Source organism: Rhinatrema bivittatum, chromosome 12, assembly GCF_901001135.1.
Source record: "Rhinatrema bivittatum chromosome 12, aRhiBiv1.1, whole genome shotgun sequence".
Taxonomy (NCBI): domain Eukaryota; kingdom Metazoa; phylum Chordata; class Amphibia; order Gymnophiona; family Rhinatrematidae; genus Rhinatrema; species Rhinatrema bivittatum.
Window position 1 is genome coordinate 49,744,318 of NC_042626.1, and position 21,493 is coordinate 49,765,810.

Consider the following 21,493-nt stretch of genomic DNA (forward strand, 5'->3'; position numbering starts at 1 on the left):
CAGCATCCTGTTTCCAACAGAGGCCAAAACCAGGCCACAGGAACCAGGCAATTACCCAAACACTAAGAAAATCCCATGCTACTGATGCAATTAATAGCAGTGGCTATTCCCTAAGTAAACTTGATTAATAGCCATTAATGGACTTCTCCTCCAAGAACTTATCCAAACCTTTTTTAAACCCAGCTACACTAACTGCATTAACTACATCCTCTGGCAACAAATTCCAGAGCTTTATTGTGCGTTGAGTGAAAAAGAATTTTCTCCGATTAGTCTTAAATGTGCAACTTGCTAACTTCATGGAATGCCCCCTAGTCCTTCTATTATTCGAAAGTGAAAATAACCAAGTCACATCTACTCGTTCAAGATCTCTCATGATCTTAAAGACGTCTATCATATCCCCCCTCAGCCGTCTCTTCTCCAAGCTGAACAGCCCTAACCTCTTCAGCCTTTCCTCATAGGGGAGCTGTTCCATCCCCTTTATCATTTTGGTTGCCCTTCTCTGTACCTTCTCCATCACAACTATATCTTTTTTGAGATGTGGCGACCAGAATTGTACACAGTATTCAAGGTGTGGTCTCACCATGGAGCGATATAGAGGCATTATGACATTTTCCGTTCTATTAACCATTCCCTTCCTAATAATTCCTAACATTCTATTTGCAGCACACTGAGCTGACGATTTTAAAGTATTATCCACTATGATGCCTAGATCTTTTTCCTGGGTGGTAGCTCCTAATATGGAACCTAACATCGTGTAACTACAGCAAGGGTTATTTTTCCCTATATGCAACACCTTGCACTTGTCCACATTAAATTTCATCTGCCATTTGGATGCCCAATCTTCAAGTCTTGCAAGGTCCTCCTGCAATGTATCACAGTCTGCTTGTGATTTAACTACTCTGAATAATTTTGTATCATCCTCAAATTTGATAACCTCACTCGTCGTATTCATTTCCAGATCATTATATATATATATATATATATTGAAAAGCACCGGTCCAAGTACAGATCCCTGAGGTACTCCACTGTTTACCCTTTTCCACTGAGAAAATTGACCATTTAATCCTACTCTCTGTTTCCTGTCTTTTAACCAGTTTGTAATCCACGAAAGGACATTGCCTCCTATCCCATGACTTTTTAGTTTTCATAGAAGCCTCTCATGAGGGACTTTATCAAACGCCTTCTGAAAATCCAAATACACTACATCTACCGGTTCACAGTAAATTTATTTCACAGTAAATAATTAATCTTTTGCATTTAAATAAATTTCATGAATATTAATCCCATGTATGTTTGTGACTTACTTACTGACTTATCCTCGTACAATGGTACCATTACCACTACCTACAGTGTTTTTCATACACTGACAGGCCGATACAGTAAGGTTTGCGGGAGAGCGGGCGAGCGCGCACAGGCCAGTGTCAGCCTTTGACCACCGGAGCACACTGTACTGTATCAGCCTGTAAAATGAGATCATCATAGGTTTTCTATGGTTACGTAATCTAGAATGACCATTAAAACCTGACAGCAATGTAAAGCTGAGCTGGGGTATTAACTTATCAGATTTTTATAGGTATTATCAGGCGGCATTATTCAGTGTACCTTCTCAATGGAATAATCCCTCTTCGAATCAGCATTGGATTGATGCTGAACAAAGAGCTAGGTCAAAGGAAGGGATGGTATTATAAGAAGGGGAAGACTTGCCATACTGGGTCAGTATCCTGATTCCCACAGCGGCCAACCCATGGCGTTGTGCCAAAATTACGAGAACCTATGGTCCGGAAGTTCTGGCTAGTAGATGATGGGCCTACAGGAAGCAAAATAAGGTGAAGCACATTGCTGGAGTGGCGCCTATATTAGCTTAACTAGAACAGAGGAAGGTTTGTCCCTGAAGTATTTGTAGGTTAGTTCAGAACTCAGAGCTGAAGATTCTCGCAACGATTTGAGAAAGGAACTTTTTGCAAAATGGGTGGAACTCAATTTAATCTTAAGGAATTCCCTCCATGTGCCTTTTTTTGCAGATTAGGGATGTAGCAAATATGGAGGTGCGAGAGATGGGTTTAAACCACCCTGCTTTATTGGAAGAGGCAGCATTTCCAAGTAACAGCTCCAAGGGCTTAAAAAGCAGACTACGCAGAGCACTCTTGGGGGGCCGAAGAGCCGGTAGGATGAAGTATGTGAAGTAAATGGGACAGAGAAACTGGTACGACAGCAGAATCAGAAGAGGAGGTTCAAACTGCCGAAGGAATCGTGAAGTGTTCAAACGTCTATTGGGAACATTAAATTTACAGGAGAGCATACCTAAGTCCGGTGTGATTAAAGGCTAAAGACGAAACGGGAACGGAGAGATGCTGGAGATTGTGTGGCAACAGAGGGGGCCTGGGTCCTCTCTTAGCCTTGTGCCTGTGATAGAGGCAGGATGGGGGTTATCAACAGTCCTGGCATTTTTCTACTGGTCTCAGCAGCTTGGGTCTGGGAGAAGAACAAGCACAGTCAAGAAGTTAATTTTAGTCGAGAGAATCGTTCTGCGAAATTGGAACAAAGTAATTACACCAATTAAACATGACTGGTTTGTGGAACTGTGCATTATTAGAAATGGAATTACTTTCAGCTAAGCGCAGAGGGAAATAAGGATTGAAAAAAAAAAAGGAAGGAGTGGATTTAGAAGTAATGTAATTTCTGGAAGATCTGAAAAGCACTGAGAGCTAGGAGTTTGAAACCTTGACATTTAAAAAAAATTTTTTTATTCAGGACACAATGCAGACTTTTTATGTATTAAAAATTTGGGGGGGGGGGGGGGGGGGGGGGAAATGTTACGATGCGGACTGATGTGAAAGGTTGGTTTGGAGATTTTTTTTTCCCCCAACGTGGTATTTTACAGAGTTAGTCCAAAGTTCATGGATGTATGTTTGACTCTGGCAGAATTTGAATAAAGAGCTACAGAAGGATCACACAAAAGCTCCAGCTTGGGCACACTGGTCTGACAGCACCCCGCCCTCCAACACCTCCGAAGGCCATGCTCATTTCTTTCGGCTTTGCTGTGTTATTATTAGTGCTTGAACCTATATTGCTGTCAATCCTCCCCCTGCCACGCATGGCTCTACCAATGCACCTCACTCCTGTCCTAGTGTCTGGCTCTCTTTCCATGTCCTTCGTTCAAATACAGACCAGACACCACCCTGCTTAGCCTCCAAAGAGCTCACAGGATCAGGGGTCCCAGATGATCATTTATAAGAATGTTTCAGATTTGATAGGTTCTTCGCCCTCTCAGGTTCTAACATTTCCATCCCCTAAACTTTGTGCGTCTGGCTGAAGTTTCCATAAAAGCATCTTAGTTTCCAGCAAAGTTTGCAGTTCCCCAGGAAGAGTCCCAAACTGGAGAACATGGCCACTCCCTGCCTACTACAGCTCTACTGCAAACCAAAACTCCTCTAAATCCAGATGAGAAGCAGCCACAGTTCTGCTCGAAATCTGGGGCGAGCGCTCAGAGAATGAGTCATTTGTCAGATAGAACGCCAAGCTAAAATAAAAAAAAGACAAAAAGGACTCCACTGAACTGAAGGCAGCGACGGTACACAGGAAGCCAGGGTTACCAGTAAGAGCGTGTGACCCAGGACCTCCAGCGCTCCTCTACCGTAAATCCCGACCACACAAGAGATGGGCAAGTTGAGTGCGACTGAATGACAGGAACAAGTCACCACACCCTTAAGTCTCTCTCTAGGGATGCACGAAACGTTCTGCATGTATCCCTGCACTCGGACTCTTCAGATGTTCTAGAAAGGTTGCCCAGCACTTGATAAGCAATGCAAAAGCACATCCCCTCCCATAGAAAAACGGCTGCCGGCCTGATAGTGCCCCTGAGACACAGCACAACAGGGAGGCGCCATCCCTCCAAGCTATCTACGAGGGGGCCCGGATGGAAATCCCCCAATGGGGCCCCCAGATGTCGGCAGGTTCTCAGTTACGTTAACTCGAAACACTGGCCGTAAGCTCCCAGCACAGCAAGCAAACTGCTCGATGCCCCTTTTGGGTTCTGCTCTCACTGACTGCCAAGCAGGAGAGAAACAGAAGGCACAGGATAGGCTTAGCCCTGAGCCAAGGACTTAGTATGAAAGATGCCCCCCCCCAGCCCCCACCCACACACGTTGTGTCTATAATTATCCATCCAGAGGGTGGCGCTGTCCCTTTTACCCTGCAAATAAAACAGTGCATGGCGGGGGTGGGGGAGGGGGCGGGTGACAGTAATCAAAAAGAGGCTTTTCCCATTGGTGTACAGCCCTTGGAAAATTGCCCCTTGCAGGCTCCCAGAAAGGAGACTTTAGCTCAAGGACAAGAAGTGCTCAAGTGGCAAGAGAATATTTTCGCTGAGAGGGCGGTGGATTTCCAGCGGAGGTGTCAGGAGCCAAGACAGTAATGGAATTCAAACTTGGAGCAGGACACACGGCTAAAGGGACGTTAACTCGCAGGAGGAGCAGGACGACTAGAGATGGACCAAGACTTGTCATAGTACAGCAGGTCTATGTCTACAGCAGTATGGATTTCCCTATTTATAAACAGTGTTTTTTTTTCCAGGGCTTCAGGTCTATGTTCACCTAATTCTGCCTCTCTGGAAATATAAGAAGCTGCTGTCACTTAGTCCGATGAGACAAGCCAAGCCCTTTGCTGAGCAAATGAGACTGGGCAGGCCCCCTGCGGTAGCCACCCCCCCCCCCCCCAGTAGCCCGGATGGCTGGTGGAGGAACATGAGCCCAGGCTTGACCTGCATCCCATTCTCTTATCTCGTTCCTTGCAAAAAGGGGGAGACGCCACCACATCTTACCCTGGACGCTGCTTTCCACACAGCAGTAATCAATCAGCCGGGCCCCCGGCCACAGCTGGAGCGCCCGCTGCAGGATGTGGTAAAATTGCTCCTCCGAGATCCTTTCGCCGCGTACGCTGAGTGTTTGACTCTGCCTGGGAACAAATGAAAAACACGCTTTCCTTTAAAATACATTCTCTTTACAAAAGTTATTTAGTTTCTTGCTCTGTTACTGCATTAGTTTCTTGCTCTGTTACTGCATTTATGTTACATACTGTTATTTGTAAAGGCTTCTGCCTATATATCTTATGGTTGTAAGTTACTTGTAAACCAGCATGATGTGCAAACGGCTGTCGGTATATAAAATTAAATAAATAAATAAAATAAAATAAAACCGGAAGAGAGAAAAATGCAGCACCAAAATGGCAGTGCTGAACAGCAACAGGCCCAGCCCTAGCTACACAAAATACCATCACCAAATGCTTCTGAAGTCTCCTGCCGTGCAGGGGAGCATGCAGTTAATATAAGATTCATGTAATGAGTGCATGTGTTATTTCCCCCCACCCTCCAAAGTGTCTACGAGCTGGCCTTGGAGTGAGAGAGCCGGGTTTAAAAATCTCCCTCAGCTTGCAGCGGGAGCAGAGAGAAGCTCCAGCAGCGTGTGCTATTCCTAGCACTAATCGACTTCCAATTGGACAGTCAGGATTTACCTACATGCCCAGTGTATCGGAAAGCTCAGAATCCCAAACTTCCTGTAATGACCTTAATTGATCCCAAAACACTGCATGTCATCTGGGGCTGTATGTACGGTGCAGCTGAATTATTAGATGACTCCGGGTCACTCAGGACAGGCATATCCAGTCATGGTTTTAACCTCTTCCCCCTCTCCCTGCATGAAGGGAGATGTACCTCTAATGTCCCTAAGAAAAGCCAAAGAACTACATCTCCCTGCATGCAGAAGGGCAAAACCAGGACTGGATCTTAGATGACATCAAGCTAATGGGGTAATCTCGGCCAATCAAAGCTCCCTCAGGCCCAAGATTTTGCTACAGATCCTGGGATCGAAGGCCTTGTGCGCTTCCTAATGCAGCAGGAGTGCAGGGAACCTCAGATGCACATACTGCCGTGAAGACGGCAAAAGGAGAAGCAGCCGCCCATCCCCCCAGGCAAGGTTGATTTGGGAATTCATTTTACCGAATTTAAAACACACTAAACTAAAAATAAGTGAATGCGTAGCGTAAGAGATGTCACATAGTATAAGAAACACATTCCAGGTTACCACTAATACGTTCATGAGCACTCACAGTGTGATATTAGCACAAGTCACACTTAAATCACCCATCCTAGAAGAAAAATAAAATTCAAAATCCATTTTCACAGGTTTAAGGCTGCAAGTGCAATTCCACATACATAAAAGCCCCTTCACAAGCTGCTGCCTCACTCCTCTGATTTTTAAGTTCCTGCCTTGGTGTCTCTTCTCCAGGGTCTCCGATCCTGGGTCTTCCTATGAGTCTTGAAGCCCAGAGGATGGGGAACATCCGAGCGACACCTTTGCTGCAGTAGTTCTGGATTCCATGGCTACCGAAGCAGCGGCTCAGCATTGCCACGCGGAGGGACCCGGGTGCCATTCCTGGCTTGGGTCTTTCCCACTCCCAGGGGATACCACGCGGGCAGCGCTCACAATTCCCCGGTACAGTGAGGGTGGGGCAGAAGTCAGTTACTGAGCGACAGCGACACCCGGTGGCTGGATTTAGGGCCAGTGATATCGGGATTCTAGAAAAGGGTCCTAGGGCATAGTCCTTGGCCTGGAAAGGAAAATTGGTTCTCACCTGCTAATTTTCATTCCTGTAGTACCACGGATCAGTCCAGACTCCTGGGTTTATGCATCCGTGCCAGCAGATGGAGACAGTTCAACTGACACTGTTTTATAATCACTGGTGCCACCTGCAGTTCCTCATATTGAACTGTACCCAAGCCAGAAAAAACACTGGTAAATAGTCAAACAGCTTAAAACATATTAGAATATCCCCCCCCCCCCCCCAAAAAAAAAAAAAATCTTACAGCACTGAAAGTAACCAGAGTCGAGTAGCTAATTCTCCACCCTCTAGAACGGGCGGGTTCTGCACTGATCCGTGGTACTACAGAAACGAAAATGAGCAGGTAAGAACCAATTTTCCTTTCCCTGTATGTATCCGGATCAGTCCAGACTCCTGGGATGTACAAAGCTCCCTACTCAGGGTGGGACCTGGAGAGTCCCGCTCGCAGAACACTCACTAAAAAAGCGAGCTTCCGGATCCCGGACATCTAGGTGATAACGACGCGAAAAGGTATGCAACGATTTCCATGTTGCCGCCCTACAAATTTCCTGTGGCGACACCAATTGAGCCTCTGCCAATGAGGCCGCGTGTGATTGAGTAGAATGAGCCCGCAAACCGTCAGGTACTTGACGACCCTTGATTATGTAGGCTGACCCAATAGCCTCCTTAAGCCACCTCGCAATGGTAGCCTTGGAAGCCTGGGTACCTTTCTTTACACAAGTGATCCAATCTCCTAAAGTCATTTGTCACCTCAATGTCACTCATCAAGGCTCTCTAGAAGTCCAAACGTCAGAACTCTCGTGCATGAGGTGCAGAAGTTCCACAGTCTGATTAATATGAAATGACGAGACCACCTTGGGAAGGAAGGAGGGAACCGTCCACAAGGACGCACCTGAAGCTGAAATCTGAAGGAATGGATCTTGACAAGATAACGCTTGCAATTCAGATATCCTTCTCACCAAACAAATAGTTACCAGGAAAACAACCTTCAGAGTCAAATCCTTTAAAGTCGCCCTGTGGAGAGGCTCAAAGGGCAGCTCACATAAAACTACCAGGACAAGATTAAGATTCCAGGATGGGCAGACTCTCCTAACCAGAGGGCATAAATTCTTAACTCCTCAAGAAATCTGTCCTCTTATCCATATGTTGTCAAACACCCCCCCCCCCGTCCCTTGTAAGGATGCCAAAGCCGCAATCTGTACTCTGAGAGAGTTAAAGGCCAAGCTTTTGCTCAAACCTTCTTGCTGAAAAGACAAAATCTGAGACACTGAAGAGCGAAAGTCCTGAACATCCCTAGATACACACCAAGCCTCAAAAGCCTTCTCATACCCGGATGATAGATAGCAATGTAGACGTCTGCCTAGCGTGAAGAAGGGTGGTGATAACCGATTCTGGTAACCCCTGTGCCTCAAACGCTGCCTCTCAAATGCCAAGCCGCTAGACTGAAGCGATCTGCCTGATCCGAAAATATGGGACCCTGACAAAGCAGGCGAGGAAGATGGCTAAACCGCAGCGGCCTGTCCACTGCCAAATTGATCAGATCTGCAAACCATGGCTGACTTGGCCACTCCGGGGCCACCAACATGACGTCTCCCGGGTGTCTCTCTATCCAGTGCAATACCTTTCCTACCAGAGGCCACGGGAGAAATATATAAAGTAGAAATCCCTGAGGCCAAGGAATCCCCAGAGCATTGACTAAGGAAACAGGAACTCTCCTCTCCTAAGGCTAAGGGGAGCTGTCCAGCTTCAGCCCAGCCTGAAAAGAAAAAAAAGGAGAGAAAAGCAGCTGACCAGAGCCCAAAAAGCCATCTAGGTGGCCTTGTGAAGAGGAGGGATCTGGACCACCGGATTTGCACCCCACGGATCACACTGAAGTGAGCGTACAAAAAGGTCGCCGACCTCCAGCTCGTCCACATCAGGGATAGGGAACCCTATCCCTGGGAGGAAGGCTCCTAAGTAAAAGTGAGGAAAAAAGTAAGAAAGACAAAAGACAAACTGCAGGTGTATGCACCAGCCACCACCTGCTGGAGACAGAGAAATACTGAGGAACTGCAGGTGGCACCAGTGATTATAAAACAGTGTCAGTTGAACTCTCTCTGTCTCCATCTGCTGGTACAGATGCATAAATCCAGGAGTCCAGACTGATCCGGGTATGTACAGGGAATGGAACTGTCACTGCAATGACGTTCTAAATCAGTCGAGGGGGGGGGGATAGAAAATAGCGGAAAAATCCCAGGGAGTTACAAATGAAGGCTCAAGGTACCAGATCTTAGTCCTGGTTGTAATTAGTAAGGAGCAGGAGGAAATTGCCAAGCCCAAAAACACAACCAGAAGCGCAGAGGGGGGTAGCCGTACTGGATTCTCAGCAAACAGCAATACCTTTAATTAGCTCAAAGTATGACTTATCCAGAGATCTCGCTATAAAAGGAGCTTTTGGGACCTCTTAGTTAGGAAGACAGCTGCTAACAGAATCCCCCACCTGAACACCGGCTGGAGCACTGGACACTGGTTGTAGAATCCCGTCACCCTCACGACATCACCTGTCCGATACCTAATAAGGAAGAATGAGAGGTGATCAGAGATGAGAACCAGACAGCATCCTTCACCTAAGCCTGTTACAAGAGAGATGTGCAGTGCCGACAGACTGCAGGACAGCTTCCAAAGGGACGGTGGAGAGGGAAGGACCTGGTGATCATGAGATGACAGCAGGGTCAATGGACACAGGGTAATAAAGTGACCTGTCCATGGTCGTACACAGAATGGGATGCTGTGCCAGGGAGGGAGGGTAACTCATGACTCAGCACATACATGGCTAAGGAGGTGCACCTAAAGTTACACTTCCGTTTTATAAACTATGCAGTGGCAGCTGTTTATAAGATACCTAGTCTGTGTTCAAAGCAGTTAACATAAATATAGCATAAAATGAACATCAAGACAAGAAAACACAAAAAACCCAGAAAAATTAAAACAATATGAAGATTATCTTGATGAACATGTGCATTTTACTCAGCTAAAAATCAGAGTCTGCATAAAAAGGATCATCGGCATATGTGGACTGGAACCAGTAGGGTTTGTATACATGCTGAACAGTTCAGAATCAAAGGCGAGCTGAAACAGGTAGGTTTTTAATAAATTCCTGAAGCTCTTCCATGCACATTTGTTTCAGTATATGCACTTTTTTAATGCATGGATCCACATACTTTTATAAAATAGGTGTATAAACTATGTGTGTGAGTAAACAAGTGATGGGAGACTAGATTTACACTTTTACTTTCAGGGTTCCTGGCCCAAATTACATGATCTGCAGCTCAGATCACAAGCAGGGAGCTACCAGAAGCCACAGGACATCGGCTGAGTGCAGATACCAGGAGGAGAAAAAGTTAGGTAAGTAGTAATTTCTCATTCCCCCTGATAATTTCCTTTTCTTTAGGACAGACAGATGAATCCAGAACCAGTGGGTTATGCACCTCTGTCAGCAGATGGCATCAGAACAAAGCTGACACCACAGTATATATTCTCCTGCAGTGACAACAGCCCGCCAGTATTCTCTGCAAAAGCCCAACTGTAGACAGACTAACAAAACTTGATTAACAACAGATAACCATTCCAGCACTCAGCCAACAGGAAACACTGAGCTCAGACAAAGAATGTACTAACACTAGTCTAGGGACTGGATTAACACTTACCAGTAACCTCTGGAAACCCATAGCCACGCAGGAGGACCATAGCACAATCATTCGGCAGCCAAGAGCAGGAAGCTGGATTCATCTGTCTGTCCTAAAGAAAAAAGGAAATTATCAGGCAAGCAGTAATTTCTCATTTCTTAGCGTTCAGACATATGAATCCAGAACCAGTGGGATGTACCCAAGCTACTCCCGAAAAGGGTGGGAGGCTGCCCGCGGTCCAATCAAAACCGCATGTGCAAAGGCTGCGTCCTCCTGGGCCTGCACATCCAGACAATAATACCTGGAAAAGGTGTGCATGCAGGACCACGTCGCAGCTCTGCAAATGTTGACGGGCGACAGCAATCTAACCTCTGCCCATGACACTGCCCGAGCCCTAGTGGAATGAGCCCTAACCTGACTAGCCAATGGTTGTTCAGCATCCACATAGGCAGCCGTGACTACCTCAATCTAGTGAGCTATTATAGCCTGTGAAGCTGGCTTGCCCTATTTACTTCCACCGTGGAGAACAGACGATCATTTTCCCTGAGATTTAGAAACCTCACGATATGTCTCTTGACATCCAAGGGTCGCAACAGGCGATATTCCTCCTCATCTCTTTCCCTAGCCAGAGATGGCTGGGAAATAGACGGATTCAAGTGAAGAGAGACCACTTTTGGCAAAAAGGAAAGAACAGTACATGGCTATCACCTCCGGGATCACTCGAAGGAACGGCTCCCGGCAAGACAAGGCCTGCAGCTCGGGTACTCTACGCACAGAACAAATTGCCACATGAAAACACAGTTTTCAAGGTCAATAACAGCAAGGAAAGTAAAAAACTAGGGCCGCTAAGAAACCCAAAACCAGATTAAGACTCCACAAGGACACTGGTAACTGCAATGGAGGATGAAGATGTTTCACTCCTGTCAAGAAACGGACCACATCTGGATAAGCAGACAAGGAACCACCATTCACCTGACCCCTGAAACAGGCAAGAGCTGCTACCTGTATCTTCAGTGAATTAAGGGCCAACCCTTTATTCAATCCATCCTCCAAAAATTCCAAAATGAGTGGGATCTTTACAGAACAAGGAAGAACTCCTCGATCTTCACACCAAGCCTCAAATACTTGCCAAACCCGCAGGTAAACTAAGGAAGCAGAGAACTTTCTCGCTCACAGCAAAGTGGCAATCACTGCAGTAGATTATCCATGCTTCAGCAAGCAAGTCCTCTCAAGGGCCATACCGTAAGACAAAATAGAGTCTTCAGTAAGAACAGGCCCTTGCCGCAACAGATCCCTGTGCGCCGGAAACTGGAAGGGAGAGTCTACCAGGAGCCTCTGCAGATATGCATACCATGGTCTCCTGGGCCAATCTGGTGTCACCAGAAAGACCATCCCTCTGACTCGTAACCCTCCGAACCATTCTACCCAACATGGGCCACAGGGAAAGAGCATACACCAGCTTGCCTGCTGGCCACACCTGCACAATAGCATCGATTCCTAAAGACTTTGGATCTCTCCTGCGACTGAATTAAGGAACCTTTACATTGTGAGAAGTTGCCAGCAGCTTCAGAAACGGAAGGCCCCAGTGATCCACTATTAGCTGAAATGCCTCATCTAGCAATAGCCATTCTCCTGGATCCAGACTCTGCTGAGAAAAAAGTCTGCTCTTACATTGTCTTTTCCTGCAATGTGTGAGGCTGAGATCTCCTGAAGATGCACTTCCGCCCATTCCATAAGTTGGTCTATTTTCTGCGACACTTACTGGCTCTTGGTTCCTCCCTGCCGACTGATGTAAGCCACAGTGGTTGCACTGTCCGACAATATCTGGATCGTTCAACCCTGTAACCTTTTGCTAAACTATAAACATGCCAACCGGTCCGCCCAGGCTTCCAGCTGATTGATGTTCCAGAGAAACTCTTCTGCACTCCAGCGCCTTTGTGCCGTCAGCAACTAACAGTGAGCTCCCCAACCCTGGAGGCTCACATCTGTCGTGAGAGCTAGCCAGTACGGTGATTTTAGGGAAACCCCCCTTTCTTAGATGATCAGCTTATAACCACCAATGTAATTGAGAGCAGACCTCCATCAGCAGGTGGAGCACTGAAGAGGATGCATATGCACCCTCGTCCACGGCACCACTTCCAGGGTTGCCACCACCAGAGTACCTGTAGATAGGACCATACAGTCAGGCATATTGTGTTCATCAACAGACACACCTGCGCCATCAACTTCTGAATATGACTCTCCGGCAGGAGAGCCCTGCCCTGCTTCGTGTTAAACCAAACACCAATATACTCTAGCGACTGAGATGGCTGAAGACTGCTCTTTGCCAGGTTCACCACCCAACCGAGCTCCTGCAACAAGGAGATCATCTTGCATGACACCAGGAAGCTCTCTTCTAGAGTCTTGGCCCAAATCAGCCAGACGTCCAAATACAGGTGTACCAGAATCCTATCTTTTCTCAACTCTGCCGTAGAAAACATTGATACTCTAGCTGGATGAGAATATGCAGGTACACCTCGGACAGATCCAACAACATCAAATTCCCTAGACTGTATGGCCATTATCACTGAGCACAAGGTTTCTCTGCGAAAATGAGTCGCCCACAAATGATGGTTGACCCCCTAGAGATCCAGGATAGGACAAAAACAGCCCTCCTTCTTGGGCACATGGAAATAAATGGAATATTGGCCCGTATTTTCTCGAGAATTGGGACCTGGAACCACAGCTCTCAGACTAAGGAGCTTTGACAATGTACACTCCGTCTGCTTCTTCTGTGGGGAGTGGCAGGGAGATACCATGAACATGTCCCTGAGGATATACACTGGAGTTTCACAGTGTTCCATCTTGTATCACCTCCAGGACCCACTGGTCTGAACTGCTTTCAATCCACCTGTGATAAAAGAGAGGCGACCCCCTATCTCCTGTTCCCAGGGGTGGCCGGCACACCTTCATTGGCAAGCTCTGGGGGGGTGGGATATTTTCACTACCCGAGCCTGTACCCCATCAGGACAGTCTGAGATGAAAGGACCAAGACCTACCAAAAAGGTTGAGTCTTCTGAATGGCCGCTCCTCTTTAGGGTCAAAATCGCTTGGATCCCCTAGCACGACCTCTCATGCTAAAAGAGCGCAGTTTCTGCTTCTTATCCTCTGGGAACTGAGGACTTTCTCCACCTCGCTCCCAATCAAGAGCGAGCCTTTAAAGGGCAACTTCGAAAGGTTAGACTGAGGTAGCACCTCTGGCAGAGGTGAGGACCATAATCGCAGCCCACATCTGCCAAAAAGGCGGCTGCTGGCTCCATCACTGCCCTGGAATTCACACCAGATTCATCGACTTCCTGAGAGAGAAGTGAACAGGAGTGAGCCAAAAAGCTATCTGCAAAGTCATTGCCACTGCTTCAAATGCTTGCTTAAGGATGGCCTCAATCCTCCTATTGTGCGCATCCATCAAGGCCACTACGCCCTCTATGGGGATAGTCGTTTGCTTGGTGACAGCACACACAAGCACGTCCACTTTCAGAAAACCTAACTGATCTCTTGCAGCTGGATCCAGGGGGTACAGGCTTTCCAAGACTCCCCCCCCCCCTTTGAAATTAGCCTCTGGGGCACCCCACTCAAAATCAATCAATTCTTGAACGGCCTCCATAACTGGGGAAAAAACAAAGAAACTTTACGTAAAGTAATCAAAATGGGATTTTTCTTTGGCTCGGACATGGATTCAGCCCCAGGGACTCCCAGCATCTCTAATGTCTGGGAAATCAGAGTCGGAAATCAGAGTCGGTAACTCATCTATGAAAGAGCTGCAACAATCCTACTCTGTTCCATCCTCCAGAAAGCAAGGATCGGCTTCAGCATCCGTGCCACCTGGGTCCCTACCAGGAAGTCCGGCCGCTGATCTAGGTGTACTTCAATGCTTAACCGCAGCACCAGGCATGCAGGAGGTCACTACCTGCGACTCTGACCTGGCAAGATTGGTCAGGGCTGAGGACCGTGCCTGAAAAAACAGAAGGACTGCAATCGTTGAAATAATTCCACCCAAGAAAGGGCAGAAGGGTCCAGGCCAAAAACTGGAGGCACCTGTCCTGTGCCCATTGAACTTACCTTCCCCCACGGATGAACCAGTTAAGGGAGTTCCAAGGCCAGGTGCCCCTTCTGACATGTCTTTACCCAGGCCCTCATAAGGCTGGGAAGAACCGGTCTTAGTAAAATCAGACGAAGGCAATTATCCCTGAGCCTCCAAGCAGCGCTGGCACAAGTCAGAGGGAATGCCAGGCACCATCAGTTTGACAGTACACTTAATAGACAACTGAAGTGTGTGCATCCAGCTGTATTCGTGCTGCTATAATTAGGCATCCAAAAAGGTAAGCATACAACCCTGTGCCTCGATGAGCGCCCAAAAACTGAGCACCCTTAATGCCGCTCAGATTGTGAATGTAGGCAAGTGCGTGCCTCAAACAGAAGCCACTGTCAACTGGACACCCAAGCAGATGTCCGACTAAGCATCCAAGGATGCACTTGCACGAACCGACAGTCCTGAAGAGGGCAGCCTAATTTGCAGGAAAACATGCGAAAACACCGCTGCAGCCTACCACGCTGTGCACAGAGATCAGCCTAAGAGCAGGGCCTAGCCTGAAAGGGCTGCTCAATCCGCTAGGCTGCCCACGTCCCCTAAACCCCTCGGAGGCAGGAATGAACATCAGATTGGCACGCTGAGCATGGAGACCGGAGAAAGGAAGTAACCCTACTAAAAAAAACCCTCTTTTTTTTTTTTTTTGCTTTACCTGAGTTCAGCTCGTCCCAGCCGAGTACGGCTGCAGGGGGGAAGACAGCATATACCATCACCACTGTGCTTGGTTTCCTGCACCTGCTTGCCTCTCAGCTGTCTTATTTTTTTAATTTGTTCTTTATTCGGCAAATGCACATAGACCATGTAGAATTGTACATGACATTGTAAACATGCACAGAGTGTATTCATCATATACAACTTTTTCGTGTGTCAACAAGAAACAATTCTCAACCATTTAAACAATATTTTTTTATCAAGAAACATTTTGTTTCTTTGTGCGGTACTCTGCTCTTGCGACCTGAGTATTTTGTGAATTATTTTGTTGTTTTCACCCCCTCGTACCTAGTACCTATTTTCCCCCCTACCTTCCCCTCCCATTCCTCTCCCCTCACCTTCCTGGATGAGAGGCTGATGATGTGGTAATCACTAAGGTATTTGTTTCACCTTGAGATTTCAATGATTCCACCGATTAACATTAAGTTTGCAAATCACGGGGCCGTAGCATTCTTCAGTTGCCAGTCAAGATACGGCTTCCACCGTTTCTCAAACCGTAAGATTGTTTAAATGATAAATCCGAGCGAGTCTTTGGGTCACTTTATTGATTGTGGGAACCACCTTACTATTCTAGTGTCTTGTGATCTCTAACCGGGCAGCTATAATGATTTGTATGCTCAACGAGTATATGTTTGGCGAGAGTTCTTCTACAGGTATGCATAGGAATATTAGCCTAGGGTCCTTTGGGATACGAACCTCCACTATTTCGAATAAGATCTCAAATATGTTGTCCCAGAAGATTGTGATAACCGGGCATTCCCACCATATGTGAAATAGGTGAGCCACCTTGCTGCACACATGCCAGCACTTCCCAGTCAGATTAGGATAGTATTTCTGTAATCTGGCAGGGGTGAGAGATACCAGCGGTAGAGTAGTTTGTACCCGTTCTCTACGATATTAGCGGATATTGAGCTCTGACAGACATGAAGCACAAGTCCCTTTCTTTATCCGCCAACTTGTGCCTTGGATCTCTTTCCCATTGAGTGATGTGTGTGGGTTTAGAGGGTCTGTCTTTATTTAACATACGATAAATTCTAGATATACTTCTCTTTATTGAATGGGGTGTGGTACATAGCCCCTCAAACAGGGATTTTTCCCTCAGCTGTCTTTTATAGCTACGTCCATGTCGGCTGAAACCAGCTACCAGACGAAGGCACTCATCTGAGGGAAAATCCAATATAGATCATCTCGGGAATTCTCAATTGAGGGAGGGACCATATAGTATGATCTTAGGAGGGCAGGGCAAATTAATATTCTCTCTTTTTGTTCTCCTTCTGAAAACTTGAAGCAATCACCAGTAGGGAGATGCATGTCCATCTGCTGGCGACAGAATACTTGCAGGCTCTCACTGCAGGGGTATATATACTGTGATGTCAGCTTTGCTCCATCTCCATTTGCTGGTGGAGGTGCATAATCCACTGGTTCTGGATCCATCTGTCTGAATGCTAAGAAATGGAAGTTTCAAATTACATTTTCTTTTTCCCTTGTTAGACAAAGCAGCCACTGAGAGCAAGTACTGGCACTGATAGGCAGTACCTGTCGAACGTACAGCGTGATGTCTGGGTATATGTTCATGCATGTGAGTGGGCATGCCCCTAATATCTGTGTCTATATCCTTGCGATGGCGAGAGGAGAGTACGTATGCGACAGGTACATGAGAGAATGCACATACAGAGAAAACAGCCTTAAATGCAGCCTTCTACCTGTACAGCCCAGCACCGTTGCTTATCACCAGCTCATACAGCCCATTCTCCTTCACATCCTGCATGCACATGGTTGAAAGCTGCTGCTCGTCCTCTTCCGAGAGCTCCGCAGGGAGAAACTCCCAGAACATGGACCTGGGACACAGTGCATAGTGCTGCTCCTGCTTCTCTGGCCACAGATTCACCCCGATCAGACCTAAGGATGTCAAAATATTAAGAGGATGCCTCAAATCAAAATCACATACACTCTACAATCAGGGTTACTTAATGAATCCACCCCCCCCCCCCCCCCCCCCCCCCCGGACACACTCTCCTTCCAGCCTTCCCCTCACTTGTCTCCCCTACACAAACTCTACCTCCAGACTCACCCACCCAACAAATTTCACTACAGACTCCCCCTCCACGGTGCAGAACAGGGGATAAGATTATGTAGTTCCATCATGTTTCTTTTCATCTTGCCCTAGAGTAGAGTAACATTTTACTTCAAAAGGAAGAGTCTCATTACCATCTTCTAGCAGTCATTCTTTTGTCAGTCTCTGCAGAAATAAACCCTAGAGCCCTGGGAATGCATTAAACCATTAAAACTGTGCTGGCCTACTGCCTCCCATGCTGTAGCTCATCCAAGGCTGAGAGATCAGAGGCAGAGCCTGGACTTGTCAAGCACTAAACCATGCAGGAAGCCTCTAAGATTGGTTTCAAATGGATTTAAGATCCTGTGAAAGCAGTTGAATTAATTATCATTGAAAATGAATTCTTCTATTTATCTACAGAACATGTGGATAAATAGAATCAAAAGTGGAACCTCTTCTCCTACCATGGGCAGACGTTTGTTTCAGGACCCCCCCCCCCAAAAGAGAACAGGTATAGCCCCTGACTTCAGTTTTCTGATGCTTTCATAAGCAGGACGGATAAATAGAGTGGCTGAAAATCCAAGGTTTCTTACCCTCGACTGTCCCGTAAAGAGCAGAGTAGACTAAGACCCCTTTACAGTAGAATTCCCTCAGAGAATCCCCAGCCAGCTCATCGTAGGCAGAGTCCACTGCAAGAACCACCTGAAGATCTGGCCACACTCGTCTTGCTATCCCCTCAAATCCCTTCTCAAACTGGGCTCTCAGCTCCCAGGCTCTCCCGGGATCAGGTCTTAGCAGGGCATCCAGATCCCGCCTTGTGCTGTCAGGCAGCTGCAGCTGGGGATTCAGCCGGCCTTTTTCAATGTCCTCAGCCAGCATGCACCAGTTATTCTGCAGGTATGCAAAAGCATCGCTGAGGCGCAAGGCAGTGCCGGCTTCCAGCATGCCCAGCATTTTGTCCCGGAGAGCGAATATCAGGCAGGCATACAAGACTTCTGGTTCAGAGGTGATCTCTAGGACAGCAGCGGGGGTGGAGTCCAGGTTCCTCAGGTATTTGGCAGCAGCAAAAGGCATGAGAGAGGAGGACAAAACAGGGATTCCAGAGTCAGACTGGTGCTGCGAGAAAGCAAAACAGAGACTGGCCATTTCCTGGGATCCTGGGTACATGCTGAAGATGGTGTTTAAGCACAGTGTAGTACCCTATTAACAGGATGACAAAGTACAGATATAGAACTATTAGGGAAACACTTTAAGCGGCTATAAAAAGTAGAGAGATTTCTGATTTTGCCAATTATTTTTTCAACATTATTTGTTTGGCACCACCCTTAGAAATTGATGAACAGAACCAGCAACCTTTCAGTCCAGAGACAGCAACTTTGCCAAATAGCCAACTGAAGGTCCTTCCGCTGGCAGCTGCTTTTCCTACCTCTCAACAACAAAGGATGCAGTACGAGCTGCTTAAGTTTACTGTACCTGGAGGAAAGAGTCCACAGTGATAACTGGCACCATGGCACATGTTCCCGAGCTCACAGCCAGCCAGGTGGGCCTCCCGGGTATCAGCACGTTCTCCTCCCCATTGGCAATCCTCTGGAAATATTCGCTGTAGTAACTGGATCGGGTCAAAGGGTGACGTTTGCGAAATGTGTCCGAATCTTAAGGAAACAAGGAGGAAGAGTCTTCTCTACTGCCATGTTACACTCCGTGTACTACTCACCCCTACTACTCAGGTTACACTTATATTACTTGCAGCTGACGCTACATCGCAGAAAATGCAGGCCAACCAGATCTCAGTATATGTGAGGTAACTTAACACTGTTACAAATATGGCTGCTTTCAGGAGCTCAAATTAAAGATTGCACAAGTTGGAAAAGTGTAACACGTGACTAAGGCTCTGGTTCCCCTGCTCTTAGCATATCGTTGATGGCCCGGCTTTATTTAAAGGAAAATTAGTTCTTACCTGATCATTTTCGTTCCTGCAGTACCACGGATCAGTCCAGACTCCTGGGTTTTAACCCCCCGCCCCCCCAGCAGATGGAGACAGAGGTGTTTTTAAAACAGCAGTATGACTTCAGAACTACTAGAAGTATGTACAAGAACCCCTTAACTAGACAAAAAAATATTCGGGTCATCGAACCCCTCAAGGAACGGAACCTGTGGACCCACTGAAACAGGACAATTCAAAACAGGATAGTGTTTTCTGCAGATTTGACAACCGAAGAAATAGGGAATGAGCAGACTCATCCTAACTTCCATATATCTTACGGGCGGGACTCTGGCCTGATCTGTGGCACTACAGGAACGAAAATTATCAGGTAAGAAACTAATTTTCCTTTCCCTGTATGTACCCGGATCAGTCCAGACTCCTGGGATGTACCAGAGCTGACCTATTTGGGGTGGGATCTGGAGAGGCCCGCTCGCAGCACACCTGCTCCAAATTCTGCAGACCCCTGCGCCTGTACATCCAATCAGTAATGCCTCACAAACGTATGAATGGATTTCCAAGTAGCCGCCCGACAAATCTCCTGCGGCGACACCAAGTGACATTCCGTCCAAGATGCCGCCTGAGAACGAGTAGAGGGAGCATGAAGCTCCAGAGGAAGAGGCTTACCATGCAACAAATAGGCCGAGTTAATGGCCTCCTCCAACCAGCGAGCTATGGTAGTCTTAGATGCCATCCTACCACATTTGGGACCACTCCACAGAACAGACAGATGGTCCATCAGCCGAATATCATTGGTGACCTCCAAATAATGTAATAATGCTCTGCGAATGTCCAGCCTCCGCAAGTCCCCAGACAACGGATCCAACCAATCTATGTCCGAGAAAGCCGGAAGCTCCACAGATTGGTTGACATGAAAAGCCGAGACCACTTTCGGTAGAAAGGAAGGCACAGTTCGTAAAGAAACCCCCAAATCTGAAATCTGCAAGAATGGTTCCCTACAAGAAAGAGCTTGGAGCTCCGATACTCTACGAGCCGACATAATAGCAACCAGAAATTTAACCTTCAAAGTAAGGTCCTTCAGGGTTGTCCTCTTCAAAGGCTCAAAAGGGAGCTGAGACCAGAGCTTTGAGCACTAAATTCAAATTCCAAGACGGACAAGGATGTCTCACCGGAGGCCGCAAATGCTTGGCGCCCCGTAGAAAACGAACCACATCCGGATGTGCCGCCAAAGCCACACCGTGAATGGTACCACGTAAACAGCCAAGCGCTGCGACTTGAACCCTCAGGGAGCTACATGACAAACCCTTGCTAGCTCATTTTGAAGAAAACCGAGAATATCTGACACCGGTGCTCTAGTGGGAGATAACGCCCTCTCTAAACACCACGACTCAAAAATCCTCCATACTCTAACATACGCTAGGTTGGTAGACATCTTACGAGAATTCAGCAGAGTTGCCACCACAGCCGGAGAATAACCTTTACGACTCAAGCGGCGCCTTTCAAAAGCCATGCCGCGAGACAAAAGCGCTCTACTTCCTCCAAAACAGACGGGACCCTGATGCAGTAGATCTGGAAGATGTGGAAACCTCAGGGGTCCCGCACGCATCAGGTTTAGGAGATCCGCAAACCAAGGACGTCTCGCCACTCTGGAGCTACCAAAATTACCTCCACTGGATGGAGCTCTATGCGCCGAAGTACCTTGCTGATCAGTGGCCAAGGCAGAAAGACGTACAGCAGGATCCCTGTGGGCCAGGGAAGCACGAGTGCATCCACCCCTTCTGCCCCAGTCTCTTTGCGCCGTTCGTAGACCCGCAGGGCTTTGGCATTCCGAAAAGTCGCCATGAGGTCCATGCTGGGCATGCCCCATTCCTCGCAGATTATCTGAAAGGCCGCATCCGCCAACTCCCACTCCCCGGATCGCGGTGGTGTCGGCTGAGAAAATCTGACTGCATATTGTCCACCGCGATGCTGACCACATGCTGCGCCGCCCAGCTGATGAGCCTCTACCGCCACGGGTAAACTCTTGGTTCCCCCCTGGCGGTTGATATGCTACCGTGGTCGCATTATCTGACAGAATTCTAACTGCCCTCCCCTGAATGAGAAGATGAAACACCTGCAGCGCTATTGGTACTGCCCGAGTCTCCAGCCGGTTAATCGACCATTGAGACTCCTTGGGCGACCAGCATCCCTGAACAGACTTTCCCCTGCAAACTGCCCCCCAACCGGAGAGGCTGGTATCCGTTGTAACCACTGTCCAGTCTGGAACTTCCAGGGGAACTCCACGAGAGAGTTTGTCCACGACCAGCCACCAATCGAGACTGGCTCACGCTGCATCCGGAAGTGGAAGAGGGAGGTGAAATAGCTCCGAGACTGGATTCCAA

The 21,493-nt window shown here is 47.5% G+C and overlaps 1 protein-coding gene across 5 annotated transcripts in view; it reads right to left on the minus strand.

Annotated features, from left to right (window-relative positions):
* GHDC (GH3 domain containing) overlaps positions 1-21,493 on the minus strand; it is a 39,964-nt gene that overhangs the window by 11,596 nt on the left and 6,875 nt on the right. For all 5 annotated transcript variants that reach the window (XM_029573164.1, XM_029573168.1, XM_029573166.1 and 2 more), the window contains exons 3-7: positions 18,644-18,822; positions 17,764-18,370; positions 16,821-17,016; positions 9,095-9,166; positions 4,820-4,953 (exon numbers count right to left, since the gene is read on the minus strand). In XM_029573164.1, the coding sequence (XP_029429024.1) occupies positions 4,820-4,953; positions 9,095-9,166; positions 16,821-17,016; positions 17,764-18,370; positions 18,644-18,822 (1,188 nt within the window). The remainder of the gene's footprint in view (positions 1-4,819; positions 4,954-9,094; positions 9,167-16,820; positions 17,017-17,763; positions 18,371-18,643; positions 18,823-21,493) is intronic.